At 42.3% G+C, this 22,872-nt stretch overlaps 1 protein-coding gene and 1 long non-coding RNA gene across 11 annotated transcripts in view; one reads left to right on the top strand and one right to left on the bottom strand.

Moving 5' to 3' along the window:
• Positions 1 to 15,108, top strand: part of LOC143839765 (uncharacterized) — a 32,187-nt gene extending 17,079 nt beyond the window's left edge. The window contains exon 3 of the long non-coding RNA XR_013231851.1: positions 14,533 to 15,108. This is a non-coding gene — a long non-coding RNA (uncharacterized LOC143839765). The remainder of the gene's footprint in view (positions 1 to 14,532) is intronic.
• The window catches only part of EPHA6 (EPH receptor A6), a 537,720-nt gene that overhangs the window by 59,801 nt on the left and 455,047 nt on the right, over positions 1 to 22,872 (bottom strand). For all 10 annotated transcript variants that reach the window (XM_077342222.1, XM_077342223.1, XM_077342219.1 and 7 more), the window contains one exon: positions 5,004 to 5,213. In XM_077342222.1, coding sequence (XP_077198337.1) covers positions 5,004 to 5,213 — 210 coding nt within the window. The remainder of the gene's footprint in view (positions 1 to 5,003; positions 5,214 to 22,872) is intronic.

The following is a 22,872-nucleotide window of genomic DNA, read 5'->3' as shown; positions in this document are numbered from 1 at the left end:
TGCTACAAGTGCTACGTGGTTAAACTGTTACTGGCATGGTATCTGATATGTTGGGTCATGGTTGTTTGTGCTTGGCTATATCTGTTCTATTCTATGTAGTGCCATGGATATTAACTGGGTCTAAAATTATCTGATCTCCCTTTTTTTACTTCTAATTCTAAATGAAATCGGAAATTAAAAATGACAATTGAATGGACAAAGTCACTATCATAATTATAAAATTTTATAACAATAGGTTTATCCCTTCATTATTTATCTTCAAACCTCTCCTTATTTCATTTTCATAATTATTTATATTGTTTATGCCATATATATAACAGACTAGGGGCAAAGCCTGTTGTCTCCAAGAATACAACCGGCACTAGAGCTTGGCAGTCGGAAGAGGAAGGGGAGGAGTTGTCCAGTCTGTAAGGGCATGGGGTTGAATGTGTGTGTTGTGTGGGAGGTTGTGGTGGCATGGTGGCAAATGAGGGTATGGGTGTGGAGATATGGGTGTCAAGAACCTGTGGTGTGGAATGTTCGTTGAGTGTGGGAGAGGACTGACCTTTGGGAATTTTGGCATAGTGGTTACAGATGAGCTTTCCAGAGCCATGTCCTCAGATATGTGAAGGGAAAATCAGACTGGAGACTCTTCTTAGGGGAAGATTACATGGCAACCAATTCCTCCCAGTTCTGCGTCATTTCCCTTCTTGTGTGAATTAGGCCACATTCACCGAAATGCCCCTCTGCCCTAATACACATGGGGTAGTCACAGTACACAGGTGTCCACCCTGTTCCTTCTGTCTCCCATGTTTTCACTGTTGGTAAAATGTTATGTGCCCACATGCTTCTTTCATGGTTGCAACTTAGAAGAACGGATTTTTGTACTCTATTGCTTACTACCCAAAGGAGTCTCAAAGTGGTTTACAAACACCTTTTCCATTCGTCTCTCCACAATAGTTAACCTGTGAGGTATGTGGGGTTGTGAGAAATCTGAGAGAACTGGGAATGGGCCGCAGTGACCCAGCAGGCCTCAGGTGTCTCAAAGCATTTTCCAATTGTCTTCCCTTTCTCTCCCCATAGCAGACTCCACATGAGGGAGGTAGGGTAGCGAGCCTCACAGGGAAGCTGGCAACCAAGAGGAAGACTCTCTGTGCACAGCAGTCTTGACCTTAGTAAGGTTTTTTATACTGTTTTTTTTTTAGTTGCCAGGCCAATTAGTCATTTCAGTTACTATGTGTCTCCAGACATTTACTTGTTCTCTATTTACAGTTTCAGGCTGTAAATATTTATTTAGATCTTCCTGCACTTTCCAGACTCACAGGACTGATGCTGGTCTGCCTGTCTGCGCCCCAGAATACAAACAGTTGCTGGTAAGGGTTGACCATAACCCATAGGCCAGGAGGGACACTCCTGCACCACTCCCTACCAACTGCAGGCAAAAATGGCTCCTTTGAAGGCTGGACTCTGAGGCATTGTATGATTTTGAAGTCACCTCCAAACCTTCCAACCTAGGGGTAGCCAACCTACAGGTGTGGCCTGGAGAGCTCCTGGAATTACAGCTCACCTGCAGAGTATAAAGATCATCTCCCCAGGCAGAAAGGGCTACTTTGGACAGGGCTATGGTAGAGAAGAAACATTTAAGGCTTCCCAAACAGTTGTTGTTGAATTGAAAGACTTGAGGCCTACTGCACAGGATTGTTGTGCAGATGAAACAGGAGACAAAAGAGCCAGTTTCCTCTGCAGAATAATGCTGTGCAGTGGCCTCAAATCTGCAGAGAGTTGCAAAGAAGAAAGACACATGGCTTGGCTGTGTCTAACCTCTGGGCAGAGCAGTATTTTAAGTGAGAAGGGACTTTTCTGTGGCCTCCCTGGCATGCAACTGTTTGGCAGAAGGGGAAAGTCCCCCCCCTCAAAAGGAAGGCCCTCAGGCTCCTCTGCGTTGCTCTTGGAAAGGCCTCCTTCCCTCAGTCAGGGGCTGTCAGAGGCTCCTTCGCAGCAGGCCTTAAGGGAGGGGGAGGGAGAGCACTCTGCAGCCTTCCGCCAGATCTGTCAGGGTTCTGAGGCAATTTGCAGTTGGACATGACAGTTAGGACAGCCTTGGGGCAAAAAGGGCTGGCGCAGCCTGTCCAAGCCTCTATTCTCATCCCCTTTGGCAACCCTGCTGACCTCCTCTCCCTGCGGTGGTCAGGAGCAGACTGGCAGGCAGACTGGGCTGTGTGAATCAAATTTTGGTCTGTCCTGGTGAGGGGCCAATAGGAAGGCGCTTCGTGCGCCTCCCCATTGGCTGCTTGGCCCTGGATGGACACTCGGAGGGGCCAATCAGGAGCCGCTCTGAGTTTTTATCCTGGACAGGGCCCGCCCTAACTCCTTCCCAGGTGGCCTTACCCTATTATTTTACTGCAGGAGCAGTTAAAGATTATTTTATAATACCTTTTAAATTAGAAATTGGCCAGTCTGTGTAAATTCAGGTGCTGGATAGATTTTTATAATTCTGTAACTCTTTTTAGAAATGTTTTAAGAGACTCTGTATCAGTCACATTTTATATGGTTTTTGAAAAAAATTTGTTTAAAGAGAGAACTAGCACAGCCACCCACTGAAATTACTTATTTCTCTGCACAGACTTCTGTTTTCAAACATTATAGAAGGAGCACAAGGATAAGAAGTATGGCTCATTCAGGCTTCTTTGATTCTTGAAATTTCTGACAGCACTCTATATAAAATCTAGGCACTCTGTGTAAATCTAGGCTCCAGTGAAAACTGAAAACAATAAAGGCTGTGCTTTTGTCTAAAAATGTTTTATCATCCTATAGGGTTTTCCAACCAGCAGCTGTCACCCTGCAGGAGAGAGAGGGGGACAAGGGGAGGTCCCATTGGAGTAATGACTCATCTGGCATCATTGTGTCAATGACCATTTATGCACTGGGAACTTCACTGCCCCACCCCGTCAGGAGCACAGATCGGGGGTGGATGAGGTGCACTGAGCCAAATGCTTCCCCATGTGGGTGCAGGAAGAGGTGGGGCAACCTGCCACAACTAAAACTCCAGTCTGCAGCCCTACATGAAACCTCCAGTGCGTAAACAGTCAATGTGACACTCTAGGATTCACTGGAAAATCTTGTAATTTACCACAGAGCTTTGGGTGAATCCTAGATTCTTCATCATTGCAATGGCATCACTTCCAGATTCACTCCAGAAGTGCTGTCATGCCATTGCTCTGGCAAGTTTCAATTTATTTTTCTCTCCATTGCCCTACAAAGAAGTGGCAGGTTTCAGAGGGGCTGTACCTAAAAGCTCTCTATATACAGGCAAACTGACAAAAAGGACAACACATCAATTCCTTATGCATACATAAAATTATTTTTATATTTGGTGATTAAGGCATACAATGGATCAAACAAAGCTTTGGAAATTTAGAAGAAGCCATGATCACTCCTCAGCTATAATAACTCCTCCAGTACTAAAGTTGATAGTTTAAGAGGAAGGGAAACGTAAAGGGAAAAAAATTAAATTTCAAGTTAAAAAATTTAAAGACTCAACAATGAAGCTTCACTGAAAACAAAATTTATTTAGGATTCCATCACTGACTAATTAAATCTCAAACAATACTATGCTAGGATGTTTGATGTTCATTAAGAACATCACACATATGTCCAGTCCTGACACAGAAATCTATGTCCACACAAATTTCCTGGGCCAAAGTTCCCCCAAGCATTTTATTGGAGGACAGAATATTTTCTTTCAATGTTCTCTTCTTGCAGGGGAGAGATTTCTGTGCAAGCACCAGAACTCAGCTGCCCATAAGCAATTCCTAGATCAGAGTAATTGCTTTCATTCCTGTATTCAGCAACATACAAATAAGTATAATTGAAATTAGTTAGATTTATGCATGTACACTACAGGATTACAAGCTGCCGACTGACTTTGTGGAGAAGGTATTTCCCATTTCTTCCTACAGGGCAATGGACCTTCGGGAAGAGTAAATAGAGCCACGTGGGAGTCTGCAGTCAGCACCTTTTCTCCAGCAATTGGAAATGCTGTTCATTGGAATAGCTACATGGCTAGATACCAGCCACTCTCATGATCCTTGACCATTTCCTGTACTATGGTTCCAATGAAACAAATGGAAGCTTTATGAAATTAGATTTTGTTATAAACCTAGGTGCAAGACTTTAGGCAATGGTAGTGCATTTCCATAATATTTTTACTGTCTAAAGGTAAAGGTAAAGGTATCCCCTGTGCAAGCACCGAGTCATGTCTGACCCTTGGGGTGACGCCCTCTAGCGTTTTCTTGGCAGACTCAATACGGGGTGGTTTGCCAGTGCCTTCCCCAGTCATTACCGTTTACCCCCCAGCAATCTGGGTACTCATTTTACCGACCTCGGAAGGATGGAAGGCTGAGTCAACCTTGAGCCGGCTGCTGGGATTGAACTCCCAGCCTTATGGGCAAAGCTGTCAGACGGCTGCCTTACCACTCTGCGCCACAAGAGGCTCATTTTACTGTCTATGTGGCCACAATTAACGTTTCTTGGAACTCTGTGCTATCTTATGTATAATATATGAATAAAAATGTAATTCCTTATGTTATTGGGTAATAATCAAACAGAACCAAAATGAATTGAAGTAAAAGTTTAAGTTATCAGACACATGAATGAACTATTCATGCCTCAACAATGGAAATACAAGAGTTTCAGTCTTTTGTTATTATACTGACCGTGGAACATGAAGTAATAGTATCAAGACAATAGGCTTATTCAAATTTGCAAATAAAATGAGGTGACTGGGCAACTGTGACCCAAGATAATGAAACAGAGAAAGCTCTTTAGATTAAAAAAAATATAACCAGTGATAAATAAAGATGGTCTTTGAAACAGCCAATTTTGTAGCAAAAGTAACTGAGTCACAGATCTGGCTAACACAAAAGCCAGTCAATCTGCATACTATCCTAACTGCAGCAAAGAAAATAAGGACAATATTCCAAATTCGTAACTTCTAAATATTATATGTACATATAAAAACTTACACTTGTGGTATAAGCAGCCTCAGGGTCATCTTCTAACACACGGGATAGTCCAAAATCAGAGACCTTGCACATGAGGTTGCTGTTGACCAAAATATTCCGAGCTGCCAAATCTCGATGTACATAGCCCATGTCTGAAAGGTATTTCATGCCAGAAGCAATCCCCCGTAGCATGCCAACTAGTTGGATGACAGTAAAATGGCCATCGTGTTTCTGCAAGAAAGATAGGGGAGTCAAGTTAAAGTATGTTTACATTTTAAAGTTTTGCTAGTTCAAATCAATGTACATTTCTAAAATGGTGAACTGCTTAGAGCCCAATGATATATTTCTAACCCAAGCAAGCCTTTACAATGACTTCTGGTGCTTCTAAGAGTTTGCCCATTTTAAACATTTCACCAGCCTTTTTCTATTATACAGTTAGTTCTTCCTTTTCCCTTTTGCTGGAACTCTTGCCCCAGAATTAATACCTGATCTTTCCCATTTAGATGAGGGGGGAGGGGAGAAGAACTCAAAAGCAAGCTGTATTTCTTCACCATTTCTATCATTCTTGCTGGTATCGCTGGAATTAGAGTACCTTGATGTACTTTTTCATAAAAGCCAGCTTGGTGTAGTGGTTAGGAGCGCGGACTTCTAATCTGGTGAGCAGGGTTTGATTCTGTGCTCCCCCACATGCAGCCAGCTGGGTGACCCTGGGCTTGCCATGGCACTGATAAAGCTGTTCTGACCGAGCAGTGGTATCAGGGCTCTCACAGCAACACCTACCTCACAGCGTGTCTGCTGTGGGGAGAGGAAAGGGAAGGCAATTGTAAGCTGCTTTGAGACTCCTTTGGGTAGATAAAAGCGGCATGTAAGAAACAACAGCAACAACAACTCCTCCTCCTCCTCCTAATATAATTGCTTAAGTATATAGAAACTCTATTCATCATAATTTTATTTTTTTCCTTCCTCTTTTACATGGAGTAATGTAATTTCACACAACAATGGGCCATACTGAAACGAAAGATTTCTAATATTCCTTTACCTTGCCCTGCTCCATCAGTTCTGTACAGGAAAGGTGACATAGATGGGAAATGATGGCTTCAGGAGGAGGGGCTTATTCACATCAAAGTTAATTAATTTTGCTTTTCCTGACATTTAAATACCCATAAATAACCTTTATAGCCTCATCTATGGAATTCTAAAACATACATGATTAAAGTAACAGAATCAACAGAGTGGTCTACTGATGGCTTGAAGGATGTTGGGGTATCTGAGAGGTAGGAAAGTTTAGGATGTAAGTAAAAAGGAAAACTGATTTCAGTATGGGAGACTTAGCACTGTAATATGCAGTAGAATGTTAATCACTAAAGCAACTTGAAGATTATACATGCAGTACAATATGGGAGTAATTCTCGGGCACATGTTCCACTGCTGAATGTATACCACTGTATCACTGAACTTCCTGGGGACTTCACAGTCCAGTGGTTCAATCCACAGTGTTTACAGTTCAGCTTCTAGCAAGCCGTTCTAAAGCAATAATGTAACAGTGCCTAAACAGCTGTTATATAAATAAACTCTTACAAATTCCACTCCCATACCTGTGAAATAAGACTGTAAAAACAAGGATGTGTGCTGAATTAAAAAGGAGTCATTTCTTAAATCTGTAACAGTCTTTTAATGAAAGATGAATACCTCAGAAATGGAGGGGGGGGGATATTAAATAATAGATATGCTCTTGTCCAAGGTTACAGAGTTAGTAAATCTCAGTGGAAATAGAGTTGGAAAGAAAACCCAATGAGAAAAAACTCTTATTAGCTCTTATCTTACTAATCCATTTCTCGACATGGAAGTGTTTCCTCAAGGACTGTCTTGGATATGAACAGTACTTGTAACAAAATCAAGGCCTGAGGAACATTTAAGCAACTGTCCAGAAAAAATTATTTTGTTAGAATAACTTTTGAAAGTTCTTTTCTTTGGGTCTGCGTCCAAGGGGACACAGAAATCCAGGGCAGACAGCATTTGCTGCCAAAATGTCTCTCCCGTGGTGACACAGGACATGGTGGAGCATGCTGCCCATAACACACTGACGCACAACACAGTGGCCCTGGAGTGGTGCCACTGGTATGGAATCAGACAGAGTGAGAGAGAGACAGAGAGAGGGGTGTCAAAAGAGCTGTATTAGTTAACAGTGGTGGCTTTTAATGTGGCAAACTGGGTTCGATACTCTGCCCCTCCCTATGTAGCCAGATGGGTGACTTTGGGCTCATCACAGTCCTGATAGTACTGTTCTCACAGAGCAATCCTGTCAGAAGTTCTCTCAGCCTCACCTGCTTCACAGGGACCATTTATGCACTGAGAACTTCACTGCCCCAGCTCTCATGCAGAAGTACAAATCCGGGGTGGATGAGGTGCACCGGGCTAAATGCTCCCCCGTGTGAGTGCAGGAAGAGGTGGGGCAACCTGCCATGGCTAAAACTCCAGCCTGCAGCCTGGCATAAAACCTCCAGTGCATAAACGGTCAGGGTGTCTTTTGTGAGGAGAGGAAGGGAAGGCAATTTTAAACTGCTTTGAGATTCCTTCTGGCAGTGAAAAGTGGGGTATAAAAACCAATACTTCTTTTCCTTCTCCTTCTCCTTCAATATAGCAGCCAGAACAGCTCCCCCTTTACATTTTAAGTTCAATGGACAAGCAAAACTAAAATGGCACATAGGATGATGGCCAAGGAGCACAGACAGTTTAAATAGCAGTTTCAGCACAGTAGGCACTTTCCTTTTGCTGGAATAAGATATACAACCTCAGGTTTTAATGCTGGCCTTCTAACTACAGTTTCAAACATGTCAACAATAGGCAGTTCAAATTAATTGCATAGCACAGTCAAACACTGCGTTATGTTTTCATTCATCCAGCTAATAGGACTGCTCTGTGCCACATCTAAGTAAATTCACTTTTTCTGATTCTTCTCTGCTCTCCCCATGAATCATGACCAAAATATATTCCGATGTCAGTGGGTTTCCTTTTGCTTTTTTATGCTAGAAAGCTGGCAAAGTAGTAAAGCTTAATTCCTTTTTTAAAAAGCATACATTTTACATATTGTCACTTAACAAATACAGTCCATAATTTGAATTATACATTAAGATTTAATTGCTGTAGAAGTCTTGAAAACCTTTATTCAGATTTTTTTTTAAGGGAAAAAGATTTTTAAAAAGATTTTTAAAAAGAAGATCCAAAGATGCACTGGATCTTTCTAGAAAACCAGAGCTTTATCTCATTGTGCCATTGTTGTGTCATTATGGAGTGTCTTGTTTACACAGGAAAATCCAGCTCGGATCAATTGCTACAGCACAATGGTAGTGTAATATCCAAGAACATGTGGAAGCATCTGAGATCATACAATTGTCGATTGCAAACTGGGGGCCAGCCCTTGCTTACGTTACTCACCAACCACATAATTTGCTCTGTTTGCAATATCATTTTATAGACCAGTGGTTCTCAACTTTCCTAATGCTGCAACCCTTTAATACAGTTCCTCATTTGGTGGTGACCCCCAACCACAAAATTATGCAAGTGTTCTTTCACAGAAATTAAACCAAAACTGATCAATGGTGTGAAGATCCATTGTTCATGATGGTATACAAATTGTTTTTTTTTTCTGGGGTTTCTCAGTTCAGTTCTGCCTCTTGTCCCACCATACTGATGTCACTCTTTCTGCGGCTCGAGACAGATGAACGCTCTATCTCAATCTACCCCACAAGGCTTTTGTGTGGATGGTGCCCACCTGGCCAGGCTGCTTGCCCTGCTGCGACCTTTGTGAAAGGGTCATTTGACCCCAAAGGGGACCCGACCATCAGGTTGAGAACCACTGTTATAGAGGCTCTGCTCATGCCTGATCCACAATCTCCAAAGTGATATGCAGTTATATTTTTCTTCTCTAATAATGAGTATTTTCAATACTTTGACAACAAGTGACTATAATTACAAAAAAAAATCAATGGTAAGGAATAATAACTAATTCAATTATCAGTATTAATTAACAGATAATTAATTATGGAAATAACATAGCCTTGGTAGCAAGGCATTGTTATAATCCTACCATTGGAAGCCAAATAAATACTTTTGTTTTGAATCTTACTTTTAGCCATATGTATAATAGACCCCCCCCTTCAAGGATCGCTGCCTTGTTGTGGTGAAGGGGTTTGCGTAGCTCAGTGAAGCTATGGGTTATGCCATGCAGGGCCACCCAAGATGGACAGGTCATAGCAGAGATTACTGATTGGTTCAAAATTAAGAAAGGAGTTTGGCAAGGCTGTATACTGTTGCCTTGCCTATTTAACTTGTATGCGGAGCACATCATAAGAAAGGTGGGATTAGATGAGTCACAAATTGGGATCAAGATTGCAGGGAGAAATATCAACAACCTCAGATATGCAGATGATACCACTCTAATGGCAGAAAGTGAAAAGGAACTAAAGAGCCTTTTGATGCGGGTGAAGGAGGAGAGTGCAAAAGTTGGCTTGAAACTCAACATCAAGAAAATGAAGATCATGGCATCCGGCCCTCTCAATTCCTGGCAAATAGATGGGGAAGAAATGGAGGTAGTAACAGATTTCATTTTCCTGAGCTCCATCTAGACAGCATCCTAAAAAGCAGAGACATCACTCTGCCAACAAAAGCGCATCTAGTCAAGGCTATGGTCTTCCCAGTTGCAATGTATGGCTGTGAAAGCTGGACCATAAGGAAGACCGAGCGTCAAAGAATTGAGGCTTTTGAACTCTGGTGCTGGAGAAGACTCTTGCGAGTCCCTTGGACTGCAAGGCAAACAAACCGGTTAGTCTTAGAGGAGATCAGCCCTGACTGCTCCTTTGAAGGCCAGATCCTAAAGATGAAACTCAGATACTTTGGCCACCTCATGAGAAAGAAGGACTTCCTGGAGAAGAGCCTAATGCTGGGAGTGACTGAGGGCAAAAGAAGAAGGGGACGACAGAGAATGAGGTGGCTGGATGGAGTCACTGAAGCAGTCGGTGCAAACTTAAATGGACTCCGGGGAATGGTAGAGGACATGAAGGCCTGGAGGATCATTGTCCATGGGGTCGCAATGGGTCGGACACGACTTCGCAACTAACAACAACAAATAATAGACACGTGCAAGTTTTTTGCAAATTAAGGCCAGCTATTAGTAATTACTGTCCTTGATCTTTATTGGTGCTCATTGCAAATCTTAGTTGAATGGAACACTGAAGCCTCTTGAATTGAAAAGGGAGGTCTGTAGGTATTATAGGTAAGGTGACCAGATTGTCTGACTTTTGCAGAGACATCTGGGGGTACCTGGCAAATTGTAATTATGTTGAAATTAAAAAATATATATTACAATACTATTTTTGCATTCTATGCGTTCTATGAAACTTTTCGTTGCTCCATATAGACCAAATTTTTAATCAAGAACCCCCCCGGTCAATGGTGTCCCGCTTTACTAATGTTAAAATCTGGTCATGTTAATTATAGGAATTCTTCAATAAATACATCCCAGCCTGCAGCATGGCTTAGAATTGTTGATTTGATGTTACTTTTGATTCCTAGAGATATCAAGCACATGATTAAACTAAATTGTAAAAATACAAGTTGATCACTGATATATTTGGACAGATGGACAATGTTAAACCTTTCTTCATGGGATAAAGTAAATACACTTAAAATGAACATTCTCAGTTCCCCAGGGCCTGCAAAAGGGAGCTCCTCCACCAGGCATTTGTTTGAGGTCGACCTGAACCACTGCTTCCCATTGGCCCCCAAGCCTCCCTTCTACGACGACTACTACTACAAATCCGCCCAACCCACTGGGACTCAGTATCTTTATTCAATGAGCAATTAAATTGTGGAATTCACTACTAGGGGAGGTAGTGATAGCCCTGAACATTGATAGCCCTAAAAGGCCGTTAGTGACTGAAGGGACATCCATATCCAGAGGCAGCAAACCTCTAAATACCAGATCCTGGAAGCAGCATTGGCTACCATGGTAGCTGGAAGTTATAGCAGTGGTGCTCCTTTCATATGGTCAGGACATCATGGGAAGCCTTGGTCCAAATGTGAAAAACTCATGCTGAGATTATTTCCTGGGCCAGTATTATGTCCATTTCCTGAATGGGCAATAGAGAGAGTAACAACCCAGCAAACTTCTCACCAAAGGCTACAAGCTTTTTCACTGACACAGAAAGACAATTCTACCAAAATAATTTGAGAAGGGGCCTTTGCACAGTCTCTTGCTAGGAATTCTCTTCTGTAGAGTCCACAACTAGGACAGGAGAAATTGTGTCCTGTTCTTATGGGGAACAAGATACTGACTAACGGTCAAAAGCATTGTTCTTGCAGAAGAAAACTCCCAAAGAGCTCAAGTAATTTTTCTACATAGTAATGATGTAGCAGAGCATATAGTAATTAATTTCACTATCTTTCAGTTTTAAACAGCAAGGAACTCTCCAGGGGATCTAGATTAATCACTCTAGCCTACTTTTATTTAACTCTGTTTTTCCAGATACTCATATATTTGTTACATTTTCAGAAGCAGCTCCCTTTCAGCAAGATCTCTGGTTAATCAACCAGAGGTTCTCACTCATCCTCCATTATTGCTTCGCTCTCAATCAGTGTGATTGGCTTTAGTGAGGTTGGGAGTTTTGACCTAAGCAATTTATTTTGGACTCTTATGAGCAGCCTCAGCTTTGAAAGGTAACAGGCCCAGTTCCAGTGCAAAATGTCAGCTCTAGTGATAAAATATCTGGAACAAGGAAATAAACGAGTTTAGCAGATGTGTGAGTTCAGCAGCAGGGTGAGGAAGCCAGGGCACCAGTCTCTCCATGTCCCTAAAAGGGTAAGCACACTTTCCACAAACAGAACTTCATAAATAGGAAATTTATAAAATAGGGGATTAAGAAACCAATTATGATGCCAGCAGGGTGCTGGGAGCTATGCAGTGTATTAACTGAATGTAACATGTATGACAGCCAGCTGGATAGAAGTCATGATTGTGTGTGCTTGGTGCAAGGACCTCCTGGTTCTTAGGGGAAGAGTACACACCCTTGAGGCCAAGGTAGCTGACCGGAGAAGCAGAGAGAGTCAGTTAGGCTCTTGGAGAATTGTTAGATGTGTCACATTTTGAGAATGGCAGCCCCACTGCTTTCAGGAAGAATGAGGTTCAGGGAGAAACATGGCACTGCACTGAATGGCGGGGGGGGGGGAGATTTCCTCAGAAGGGACCCCATCTACAGTTGGTGAACAGGTATCTTTTCACACCAAGGAAGCAGTACTGGGCAGGGAGTGAGGGGAGGTCCTGATAGTTAGTGATTTGATCCTTAGGGGTGTAGACGGATTAGCTGCAAACCTGTGTACTGACCACTGTTATTTAAAATGATGATCATTACAAGGAACAGACCCTTTATAGCAATAACCTGATTTTCCTTTATAGCAATAATCTGATTCCAGAAATCCACGTCAAACTGTAAGACTGGAATTTAAGAAAGATTAATGGAAGGCTGCTGGGATGAATGCAGAGTGTGTTAACAGTGAAAAAAGTTAATACAGTGCTCTGAAGGACTGAAAATAAAAGACTAATATTATAATGCTCCTATATCTAGGATGCAGCTTCATTTGGAATACTGTGTATAGCCTGGTCACTACATCTAAAAATTATATTGTAGAGCTGGAAAACGTTCAGAAGAGGTGATTATTTACTGTGACGTAAGAGAAAAGATGATTAAATGGGGATATTTAGCTCTTGGAAGATCTAAGAGCCCTGCCAGAGCTAACTCAGTGCCAAAGGGCCTGTAAGATGGAGTTCTTCTACCAGGCTTTAGGTTGAGGTCAGGCCAATGGAAGATTGTTTTTCTCCTCTGGGGTCTGTTATCTGTAACAATATCCCTGGGAACTTGGTGGATTGGTAGTCCTGGGAGGGCATGATTGGGGGCGGGAGGTTAGGGATCTGGGGGGTAGTGGTTTGTATTTTTCTTTGATTTTATTGTATGTTTTTACTGTTGTTAGCTGCCACAGGGAGCCTACAAATATAATAAATGGATAAATTTGAAATTTATAAAATTATGCATGGGGTGAACAATGTGGATAGAGAGAGCCTTTTCTCTCCCATAATAACAAAATTTTCAACTAGGATATTGGAATGAAGTTTATAGGGAATAAGTTCAGGAGAAAAAAAAGAAGTAGTCATTTACTAAATCATTATTATTATTTATTTGATTTATAGCCCACCACCCACAACAAAAATAATCTCTTCCCCCCACTCCATAACTTCCCACCCCCGTGCCTTAGAGATAGATAGTAATAGTTGGTATTTTGGGAGTAGCAGCTGTTATAGCCAATGGTGGTGGGGGGCTAGGTCTAATTGCCTTGGCCTCACCCAAAGACCTGCTGGAAGAGCTCCATCTTGCAGGCACTGTGGAGCTGAGAAAGCTCCGACGGGGCCCTTAGCTCTCCTGTGAGCTCGTTCCATCAGGTTGGGGCCAGGACCAAAAAGGCCCTGGCCCAGGTTATGGCTAGGTGTACCTCTTGTGGGCCAGGGATCAGCAACAAGTTTTTACTCACAGTGAAGAGCCGTGCAAGGGGCATATGAGGGTAGGTGGTCCTGCAGATATGTGGGGCCCATATCGCAGATGGCCTTAAAGATCAATACCAAAATCTTGTAATGAATAATTAAGTTGTGGGATTCATGTCAGTAGATGTGATGGGTGAAGCATACTTCAGAAGTGGATTTGAGGGATTAATGTAGGATACACCAATCAGTAACTACTAGACATGCTGTTTCTTCCCAACTCTTCACATGGCATTAGATGTTGAAAAGTGTGAAGACTTTTTGCATTCTATATTTGAAGAGGAGCTAATTTTTAAATGTTATGATTTAAAAGGAAATATATTCAGGTAATTGATGCTATACATACAGAAATCAGAGCAGTCCCTAAATTTGAGGAGTAATAAAGCACCATGTTTGGTTCTAGTGCAGTCCTACTATCTTGCTGTCTCTGAGTGTCTCTCTTTGAACACCAGCTACTTCAATAGGCCATGTAGGCTACTTTTTTTGCTATCCAGGAAGAAAAAGCAAACCATCCCAACAGAAAAACAAATTGCTACATACCAATATACCTTCAATATGCATAGGTACAGCAGGAGCTGGCTCCTCCTTCCTTGGATCTCAGGATATTAAAGACCTCTCATCCTGGGAGGAGGAATTCAGACATTCATTCAATAATAGGGACAAATACTGGGGGGGGGGGGCAGAATGTAACTGCAACCTGCTTGGAGCAATAAAGAAAAGCAGTGTAGAAGTACAGTAAATAAATAGATACATAATTGTTCATAATGTACTGCAATATCATATTGTTTTGTTTGCGCTTCCAAAATACAAGAATATTTGTTAAATTAAATGATTAAAGAGCTCTCTTTCAGCTATCTTCACTTATTAGCTTTAGTCATTATTAACATTATTAAAAACACTATTTAATAAGTTGTTTTTCTATTTCTTTTACATTTTGTTCCTCTTTTATTGTTTCATATTGTCCAGGTTCTCTCTTGGCTGTCCCAAAGATCTCCCACCCACGCTGTGAAACCCCACTCTACCTGCAGGCCGAAGACAGGGTTGGGGTCCCTCCTACTCACCACCATCCAGCAGAGGACCACAAGATGACTTGACCAGAGAGGACTGCTGAAAATTCTGAGTACTGCTGAGCCCCCCCCTCCCCCAGCCTCAGTGTATTTACTCAAGATGCTGAGCTCTGGTGGCTCATCTTGGTGAAAGGTTCAGGGGAGCCATGGTGGGACAGGTGGCTCAGAAGGGCCCTAAGAGAAGGGCCATAAGTGCACCCTTGGAGGTCATCCCTGCTTATCACATATATATTTTTTGTTCAAGATTAAAAGAAGAATTTAAGGGATTTTGGTGGAGAAACCCGATTTACATCCCCCCTCAATGCTTTATTTATCTACATTTTTGATAATCCACTTTTGTATTAAAGCACTTCACTGGGTGGTTTTGGCTCAGTTAATATGCCTTCACCTAATCTACTTTGCATGATTTCTGAGTATCACTACTTAATACAATATTATAATTACAGAGACATAAATGCATACCATATATGTGCTCTTTCAGTTATTAATGCTTTTGTTGATCCATTATCCTATTGAGAAGAGCTACATAGTTAACTTGGAGCATTTCCTATAGTCAATGTTGCTACATTTTAGGAAAAGTTTTGTACCTTATCCTATAGTGTTTCTAGACTAGTGTGCTATAGTGCTGAAATGGAAATTCAGAAGCTACAGTCTGAATAAGCTCTTTCTTAATGTGTCTGATTTGGAGTAAGATACTTGGATTTATATCTCATCCTGATTTGCTTTCATACATGTTCAACTTTTTAGCACTTTGGCAAAGGAGACTTACACCTGATAAATGGGCATCTTTCAACAGTTCCATTTTAAATTATGTTGTTATTTATAGAGAACTAATTAAATTTTTAAAATCTCAATGGCTGCTATCTGTATTTATTGCTACATCACATACATGTTCAGGATTAGACCTCTGAGGAAGACCCACTTTGAGGTCAAATCGCATTAGATCTTGCATTGTATGGTGCATATTATGTTATTTCAATGATTAGCCTATGGATTATGTTTATGTGTTTAACTCTATACATTGTACACAATAAATGTTAATATAATTTGATTATATTTTGTGGATACCTTTTGGGTCCTAACTATTTGTTGGTTATGTTTGTTGCTTTTTTGTTTTTGTAACACTATCCCTTTTTGGGTGTTTGTTTTGGGGTCTGGAGTTCCCCTAGAATTACCATTGATGCCTAGAATATAGGGATTAGTTTCCCCAGAACCAATGGCAGCTTTGGAGCATGGACTGTGGAAGGTTTGGAGGGTGGCATCACTTCCCTGCTGTTTCCTTCCCTCTCCAAACTCTGCTACCCCAGGCGCTGCTCCCAAATCTCTAGAAATTTCCCAAGCTGCAGTTGGCAACTCTATTCTCTGGCAAAATCTGTCATGTGTCCTTTATCTTAAGAAAATGTTATTAGCTTTAAAGCAAATAACCTTTAAGTAAAGTTTTAAACCGAACTCAAATACTCTATTTAAGATTCTTGCCAAATTAAAAGAGGGCTTTTAGAAAAGCATAGGAAAGCAAAAAGGATATTTTCCTGAATGGTTTTCTGCAATCTTGCTACAAAGGCTGCTTAAAATACAAGGGAAACAATGACATTCCTGCATCCAATGGCAGCATCTGCTGAAGCAGGCACATAAAGATGGAGACGATTAAACTTTGCGATGGCAGGTGAGCTCCCCTCCGCCAAAAATGAACTCTGACTACCGAAGCTATGTTGGATGGATTTATAGCATGCATTTTATGGTTTCATTTTATGGAACTCGGCTCTCATTTCCCAACGTTATTTAACAGGAGCGTCTACTACTGCAGCATCTAACCTCTAGGTTAGAAGGATGAGGTTAACGGTAAGGCTGTTCTGGGAATTATATAATAGCTGCTTCATCAAAGAGCAATATATACTGACATTTCTCCTCGTGGAAAAACATTTTTTACTTTCCTTCCTTGGCCTGTCTTGGTTTGTCTTTAGAAATTCAAGTTTGGTGATAGGATCTGGTGGGTTTTTGCTGTACTGTGCCACAGAAACCTTTTAGTTACCCATAAACTTCTGTTGTTGAATTCAGTAGTAGAGTGCATTTCTGCAATGAAACAAGTTTTGGTATGCCAATTTCCTTAAGTATAATTCAGGTTGCTGTGATTTTTTTCTATCTTGACAACATTTTTCCTTTATCAACGAGAAGTCATATTCTGATATTTCTTGCAATCCAGATGATTTTGATACAGGTTGCCACAAAGAGTATGATGGAACCCCCCAAAAAAGTACTCTTAAATATTTTAAATATCATTACATTTGTGTGCTTTCTAGGAATACCAACAGTCTTGTGAATAATGTTTTAACAGAACTATAATATATGGAAATAGCAGCTGAAGATTTTCATGGCACAGAAATAACTAGCATCACTTGTTAAATAGCTTGTTATTAAGTCTTTGTTAAAGGGTCAGGATTTTCTTCCTTCAGGCACTTGGCAACTCAGATGTTTGGTCCTTCTGAACAGCTCTGAGTTGCATCGATGGCACTTCCTTCTTTCATTTTATCCTCAGAGCAATCCTGTAAAACAGGTTTGACTGAGAGAATGTGACTGGCTCAAGGTTAACAAGTGACCATGGACTGATTGACTCAGATCCAGCTAGCAGTATTTGCTTTGCTTTCTCCTCCTGCATTAATTCTTAAAGCCCCTGCTTACGGAGTGTGAGTGGAACAGTTCCCGAGGCACTGCCAGGGCTACTGGGGTTCTGAATGGCTTGTTCTTGTTCCTCAGAAGTGCAGCCATTTAATTACCAAGAAGGATTCCAGTGAGTGGCTGGCCTTGAAGGTTCCTAGGTCTACTCCTGTCCTTCAGTGTTGTATCAGCCAAACCACTTTGTTATAAACTGTTGCATGGGAAGGAAGGAAGACAGAAGAGCCAGAAGTAAAAAGAAGTTACAGGGAAGGAGAAACTACAACTGTTACCAATTATTAATATACCAAAGTGAGATATTAAGAGCATTTTTGTATGCCCTCCCCCATAATGCCTTGCTTTATTCCCTGATTTCCACCCACACTTTGGTGCTTTTAGAGCCAGCTTTTAGACTATTTATGCACTGGGAACTTCACTGTCCTAGCTCCTGTGCAGGAGCACAAATCCGGGGTGGATGAGGTACACCAGGCCAAATGCTCCCCCAGGTGGGTGCAGGAAAAGGTGGGGCAATCTGCTACGACTAAAACTCCCGCCTGCAGCCCGGCATGAAACCTCCAGTGCATAAACGGTCTTAGTGATTAAGAATGGTGGATTCTAATTTGGCGAGCTGAATTTGATTCCCCACTTCCCCACAGGCAGCCAGCTGGGTGACCTTGGGCCCTTCACACCACTGAAATAGCTGTTCTGACTGAGCAATAATATCCAGGCTCTCTCAGCCTCACTTACTTCACAGGGACCTTTTCCGCACCAGGAATTTGCATCTTACCACTCATCTGGTGGCAGGGCAAATTCCTGGTTCCACATGATGTTGCTGCTGGGCTGGGGCTATCCCAGGCCTGGCCCAACTCAGGCCCTCAGTTGCCCAATGGCAAGGGAATGTGGATAACTTTGCATTCCCTTTTTTGCCCTAGGCCCCAATGGGGTCTATGTCAGGCCTGGGTCATGGGGAAGAGAAGAGTCAGGCTGTCCTGACCCAGCTCCTCCTCACCCGTGGCCATGACTATGGTGGCCCAAAAGCAACAAACAAATGCCCCAGGTGGCTCTGCCAGCATGATGGAGCTGCCTGGGGCATTCTTTTTATTTTTAAGAAAGTGTATTCTTAAAAATACAAAGATACGTCCCCAGAAGCTCTGTCTTGTGGTGGAGACTCGCCACCCTTCTGGCAGCCTTGTCCAGAGGTACACATCTGGGGCAGACCTAGTGCTCTGGGGAAAATGCTCCCCCATCTGGAACCCAGAAGGATCAGGGTGGACTGCCCCAGATCAGATGCCCAGCGGCAGCATAGCACATTTGTTGTGGGGAGATTCATTCATTCATTCATTCATTCATTCATTCATTCATTCATTCATTCATTCATTCATTCATTCATTCATTCACAGATTTCTAAACCACCCCTCTCCAAAAATTGGTCTCAGGTGGTATACAGGAAGACGGTATAAAAATCAAAAATAAATAAATAAAATAAATAAATAAATAAATAGAATGTAAATATATTCAAGTCAAAATTCTAAATTTCAATTTGCTTCAGTCCCACCCCCCCACCCCCCGGGTTTTATATGGTTCTCTTCTGGAGTTGCTTTTTATCTTGTGCATAAAAGTGTCAGTTTTTAAAACAATGATAGGCCAAGCAGGTTCTACGAATTCCAGCTTCTATTTAAAAAAAATATGGGAAAAGATGCACTTACGGCTGTTTCAGCCATGGATTGATTTGCCCCAGTCCAGATTGCTCGAGGCTGGATTGGCTGGCTAGAGAAGCATCAATTCAATGGAATGGCAGACAGAAGAACTTAATTATTCCTGCCTTACCTCATGCTACATGTTTGCCTTTCCCCTCTTATCCACCTACCCTTAATATCATGGGTTGAGTCAGTTGCCATTTGGGGCCATGCAGGGATTTGAGTGGCCATTTCCCCCAGATTGGGACTCTGGCAGAACCCTTTTCCATCTGCTTCATGATGTATGTTTGGGAAGCCTTACATCTCAGAATTTATTTTGTCCTTCCTTATCCTTTTTTCCTTAATATTATTTTTGTGGTACTGTCACTGTCTACGTACTTAATTGTATGGCACAGCAAGTCTTAAAATCACCCTGAAACAGCATCATTTTTTCCATTATTAAATTTAAGGGAGCTGATGGGAGAAAGAAAGGCTTATCCAATCTCCAATATTTCTAACTTTTATGTAGTGAGAAGCAGAATATTTTTCAGATCTAACACTGTGAGATAAATACCTCCAAATCTTCTTTCCCATAGAAAAGTAAGATTCATTGATATTTGTGAACAATATTTTGGAAAGATGGCACAGAAGCTTGAAATTACAAAACATATTCTTTACATTTTGGATTTTTATCTTTTCACTTTGCCTTTTATATATTTCTATAAAAGTCCTCAAAGCTATAAAAAAGCATTCTTACATGTGAAGAAAAGATCACTCTGTGAAGTCCTTTGATATTCCAGCAGATAAAACTCCTTGTAAATGTAAAATTTTATTATGTTTTAGAGATATACTCATAGAGTACTTTTTTGTAGTCTCACAAAGGCATTTCAAAGTTTAGTGTTCAAGCAACTGGCAGGAAACAGTGTTTTTGGAATGGAAGTAAACTGATTTCTTTTTACATCTAATTATTAACAGCTATTGAGATGAAATACCTTAATTCCTTTCAGATTCTAAATGTAACCTAAAACTTATATCAAGAGACATTTGAACTGATAAAACACAACTGAGGGAAGAAAATGGTGTCTATTGTCATATAACTGAGAGAATGAATGTTCCTGAAAGCATAATGTTATGACTACCACTACTTTTTTATGACCCCACTCTCTTGGAGACAAGGACATAATGTGTTTAAAGGCAGTTGTTAGGAAGAGCCAAGATATTACAGAAATATTGCTCGCAACTGGTTTTCTCATTGCAAAGAACGGTGACATAATTTAGGCCAAACTCATTTAGGCTGATTCTGAATTGAACAGGGAAACTACATGGCCTGTATGGCCCCTTCAAACTCTATATTTCTATGGAGCCAAGCATGGTTGATTCTTGGTTGGGAGATGGCCAAGGAAGGCTCTGCAGAGGAAGGTAATAGTAAACCACCTGTATTTTTAATTTGCCTTGAAAGATGCTGGCTAGGGTCACTATAAGTTGGCTACAGTTTGGTGTAGTGGTTAGGAATGCGGACTTCTAATCTGGCATGCCAGGTTCGATTCTGCGCTCCCCCACATGCAACCAGCTGGGTGACCTTGGGCTCGCCACAGCACTGATGAAGCTGTTCTGACCAAGCAGTGATATCAGCGCTCTTTCAGCCTCACCCACCCCACAGGGTGTCTGTTGTGGGGAGAGGAATGGGAAGGTAACTGTAAGTGTGCTGCCCTAGCCGGGCACACACAGGGTTAGTGCAAGGACAAGCACAGTTACCGAGTCCAGCAAGTTCAAAGCGCCTACCAGAGAGTAGTCTGGGTCTTATCAGGAATTGTTAGCTGACAAAGTCCAAAGGAGAACCGAAAGAGTTGTCATTTATCTTTACCAAGGTCAAGCCGGGAATCAGTCAAACAGAGCTTCGCTGAAGCGTCAGGGAGCAGGAACCCAGTCAAGGCAACGAGTGGACATGTGCACAAGGTTGCAGCCACACTGGGAAGCACTTCGGCTGTGCTTAAGAACAAGCTGAGCTGTCACACCAAGTGGCTGCACCTGGCACTCAGACTTCCTCCGATGAATGAGCCCCACCTGAGCCCAACCTAGCCTGTTGCTGTAGTCTAAGCCGAGCACTTTGCCTGCCTGTTGCCAACGTTGTCCTTCTGCATTCCCTCCTGCGCTCTGGAGATGAGTCTGGGCTGTTCAGGGGTGTTGCTCCAGGCTGAGGTAATGCTGGTGCAGAGGGCATGGTGTTTGTTTGGCTGGGATCTGGTTGTGGCTCCCTATCAGGACTTTCCTCTCTAAGCAGCACCCTGCTGCTTTGCTCCAGCTCCTCCACTTCCTTCCTCCGAGGGAGCTGGCAGAATGAGCTCAGGCAGTGGTCCAGAGGCACCCTCTGGAGATGGGGCCATGACAGTAAGCCGCTTTGAGCCTTTGTGTAGGGAAAAGCGGCAGATAAGAACCAACTCTTCTTCTTCTTCTTCTTCTTCTTCTTCTTCTTCTTCTTCTTCTTCTTCTTCTTCTTCTTCTTCTTCTTCTTCTTCTTCTTCTTCTTCTTCTTCTTCTTCTTCTTCTTCTTCTTCTTCTTCTTCTTCTTCTCCTCCTCCTCCTCCTCCTTCTTCTTCTTCTTCTTCTTCTTCTTCTTCTTCTTCTTCTTCTTCTTCTTCTTCTTCTTCTTCTTCTTCTTCTTCTACAATAACAACTCAGTGGCACTTTACACACACATTGACTATCTCAAGGAGGAAAAAAATATACCCTCAAGATGAAGATCTCCCTGATCTACCCTCTCTCTCTAGGAAAAAATGCTTAATCACAGCACATCTTAGAGGAATTGCTATTTTCTGGGCCCATTTTCAGATCATTAGGGATCAGGGAATCAGCTGGGAGTGGTGTTCTATTCCACAACTCCTGAAAAATTGCTGGGTACCAGCAAGGAGATAAAAAGATATACAGAAACCTACTTGCAGCAGATCAGGAATCAGCTGGAAGTTGGTTTCTTATCTCCGTGCTGATGGCCCCTTCTCTCCAAATTCACTGTGTCCCAGCTTTGCTGTGAAGTTTGGAGACAGTTTTAGTAGGCAACATAGATTCTCATGCTTCTCATAATGTTCCTGCAAGATTGGAGTATAGTGAGAAGTTTGGGTTGGGGAGATGCAAACAGAAGGAATTGCTTCTGTTTTCCCCAGTCTAGGTCCTTGCTGCCTTCTAGCCTTGCAAGTGGAGCTTGAGGAGGAGAAGCTTGAGGGGAATAGCAGCCCCCTCAACAGACACCTACTTTTAGTTCTGATTTCCTTCTCCAAGCGTTCTCCTGTGTCCTTGCAAGGTTGAGAGGTATGAAGAAGAGAGAATAAAACCAGAATCTTAACTGAAAGGGGAGATCAGCTGATATTTGATGGGCACTGCACCTCCAAAGCTACTCTATGACCTTTTCACATGGGGAATAAGGCCTGGGCCGGTGCTCATCTGGCAGCGGGGCTAATCCCCACTTCCACATGATGTCAATGTGGGTCTAGGCCTGTCCCAGGCCTGTCCCCATTCAGGACCTCCATTGCCCTGCAGTAAAGGAATATGGATATTTCTCTGTTCCCTTTTCTGTCTCAGGAGCCAATGGGGCCAATGCAGGGCCAGGCCCACGTGGCAGGGATGAGCTGCTCCTCCGACCCTGGGCTGACAACGGCATCTCAGAAGGGACAGAAAAATGCCCTAGGCAGCTTCGCAGCACTGCACAGCATCAACAAGCTGCCTTAGGCATCTTTTTGTTGTTGTTGCTACCACGTTCCTAAACAGGAAAATTAGGCCTCCACCATTCCCCACATGACAAAAACTTTCCACCCTGGCTGCCTTGCATGGAGGCAGAAATTCAGGGTGGATGGTGTGTGCCACAAAAAATGGTCCCCCATGGGGACAAAGGAAGCAGCGAGGCAAACTGCCCCTTCACAAAG

Source organism: Paroedura picta, chromosome 6 (assembly GCF_049243985.1).
Source record: "Paroedura picta isolate Pp20150507F chromosome 6, Ppicta_v3.0, whole genome shotgun sequence".
In the NCBI taxonomy this organism is placed as follows: Eukaryota; Metazoa; Chordata; class Lepidosauria; order Squamata; family Gekkonidae; genus Paroedura; species Paroedura picta.
The sequence above is the reverse complement of the archived record's forward strand: the minus strand, read 5'-3'. Positions and strand labels throughout refer to the sequence as shown.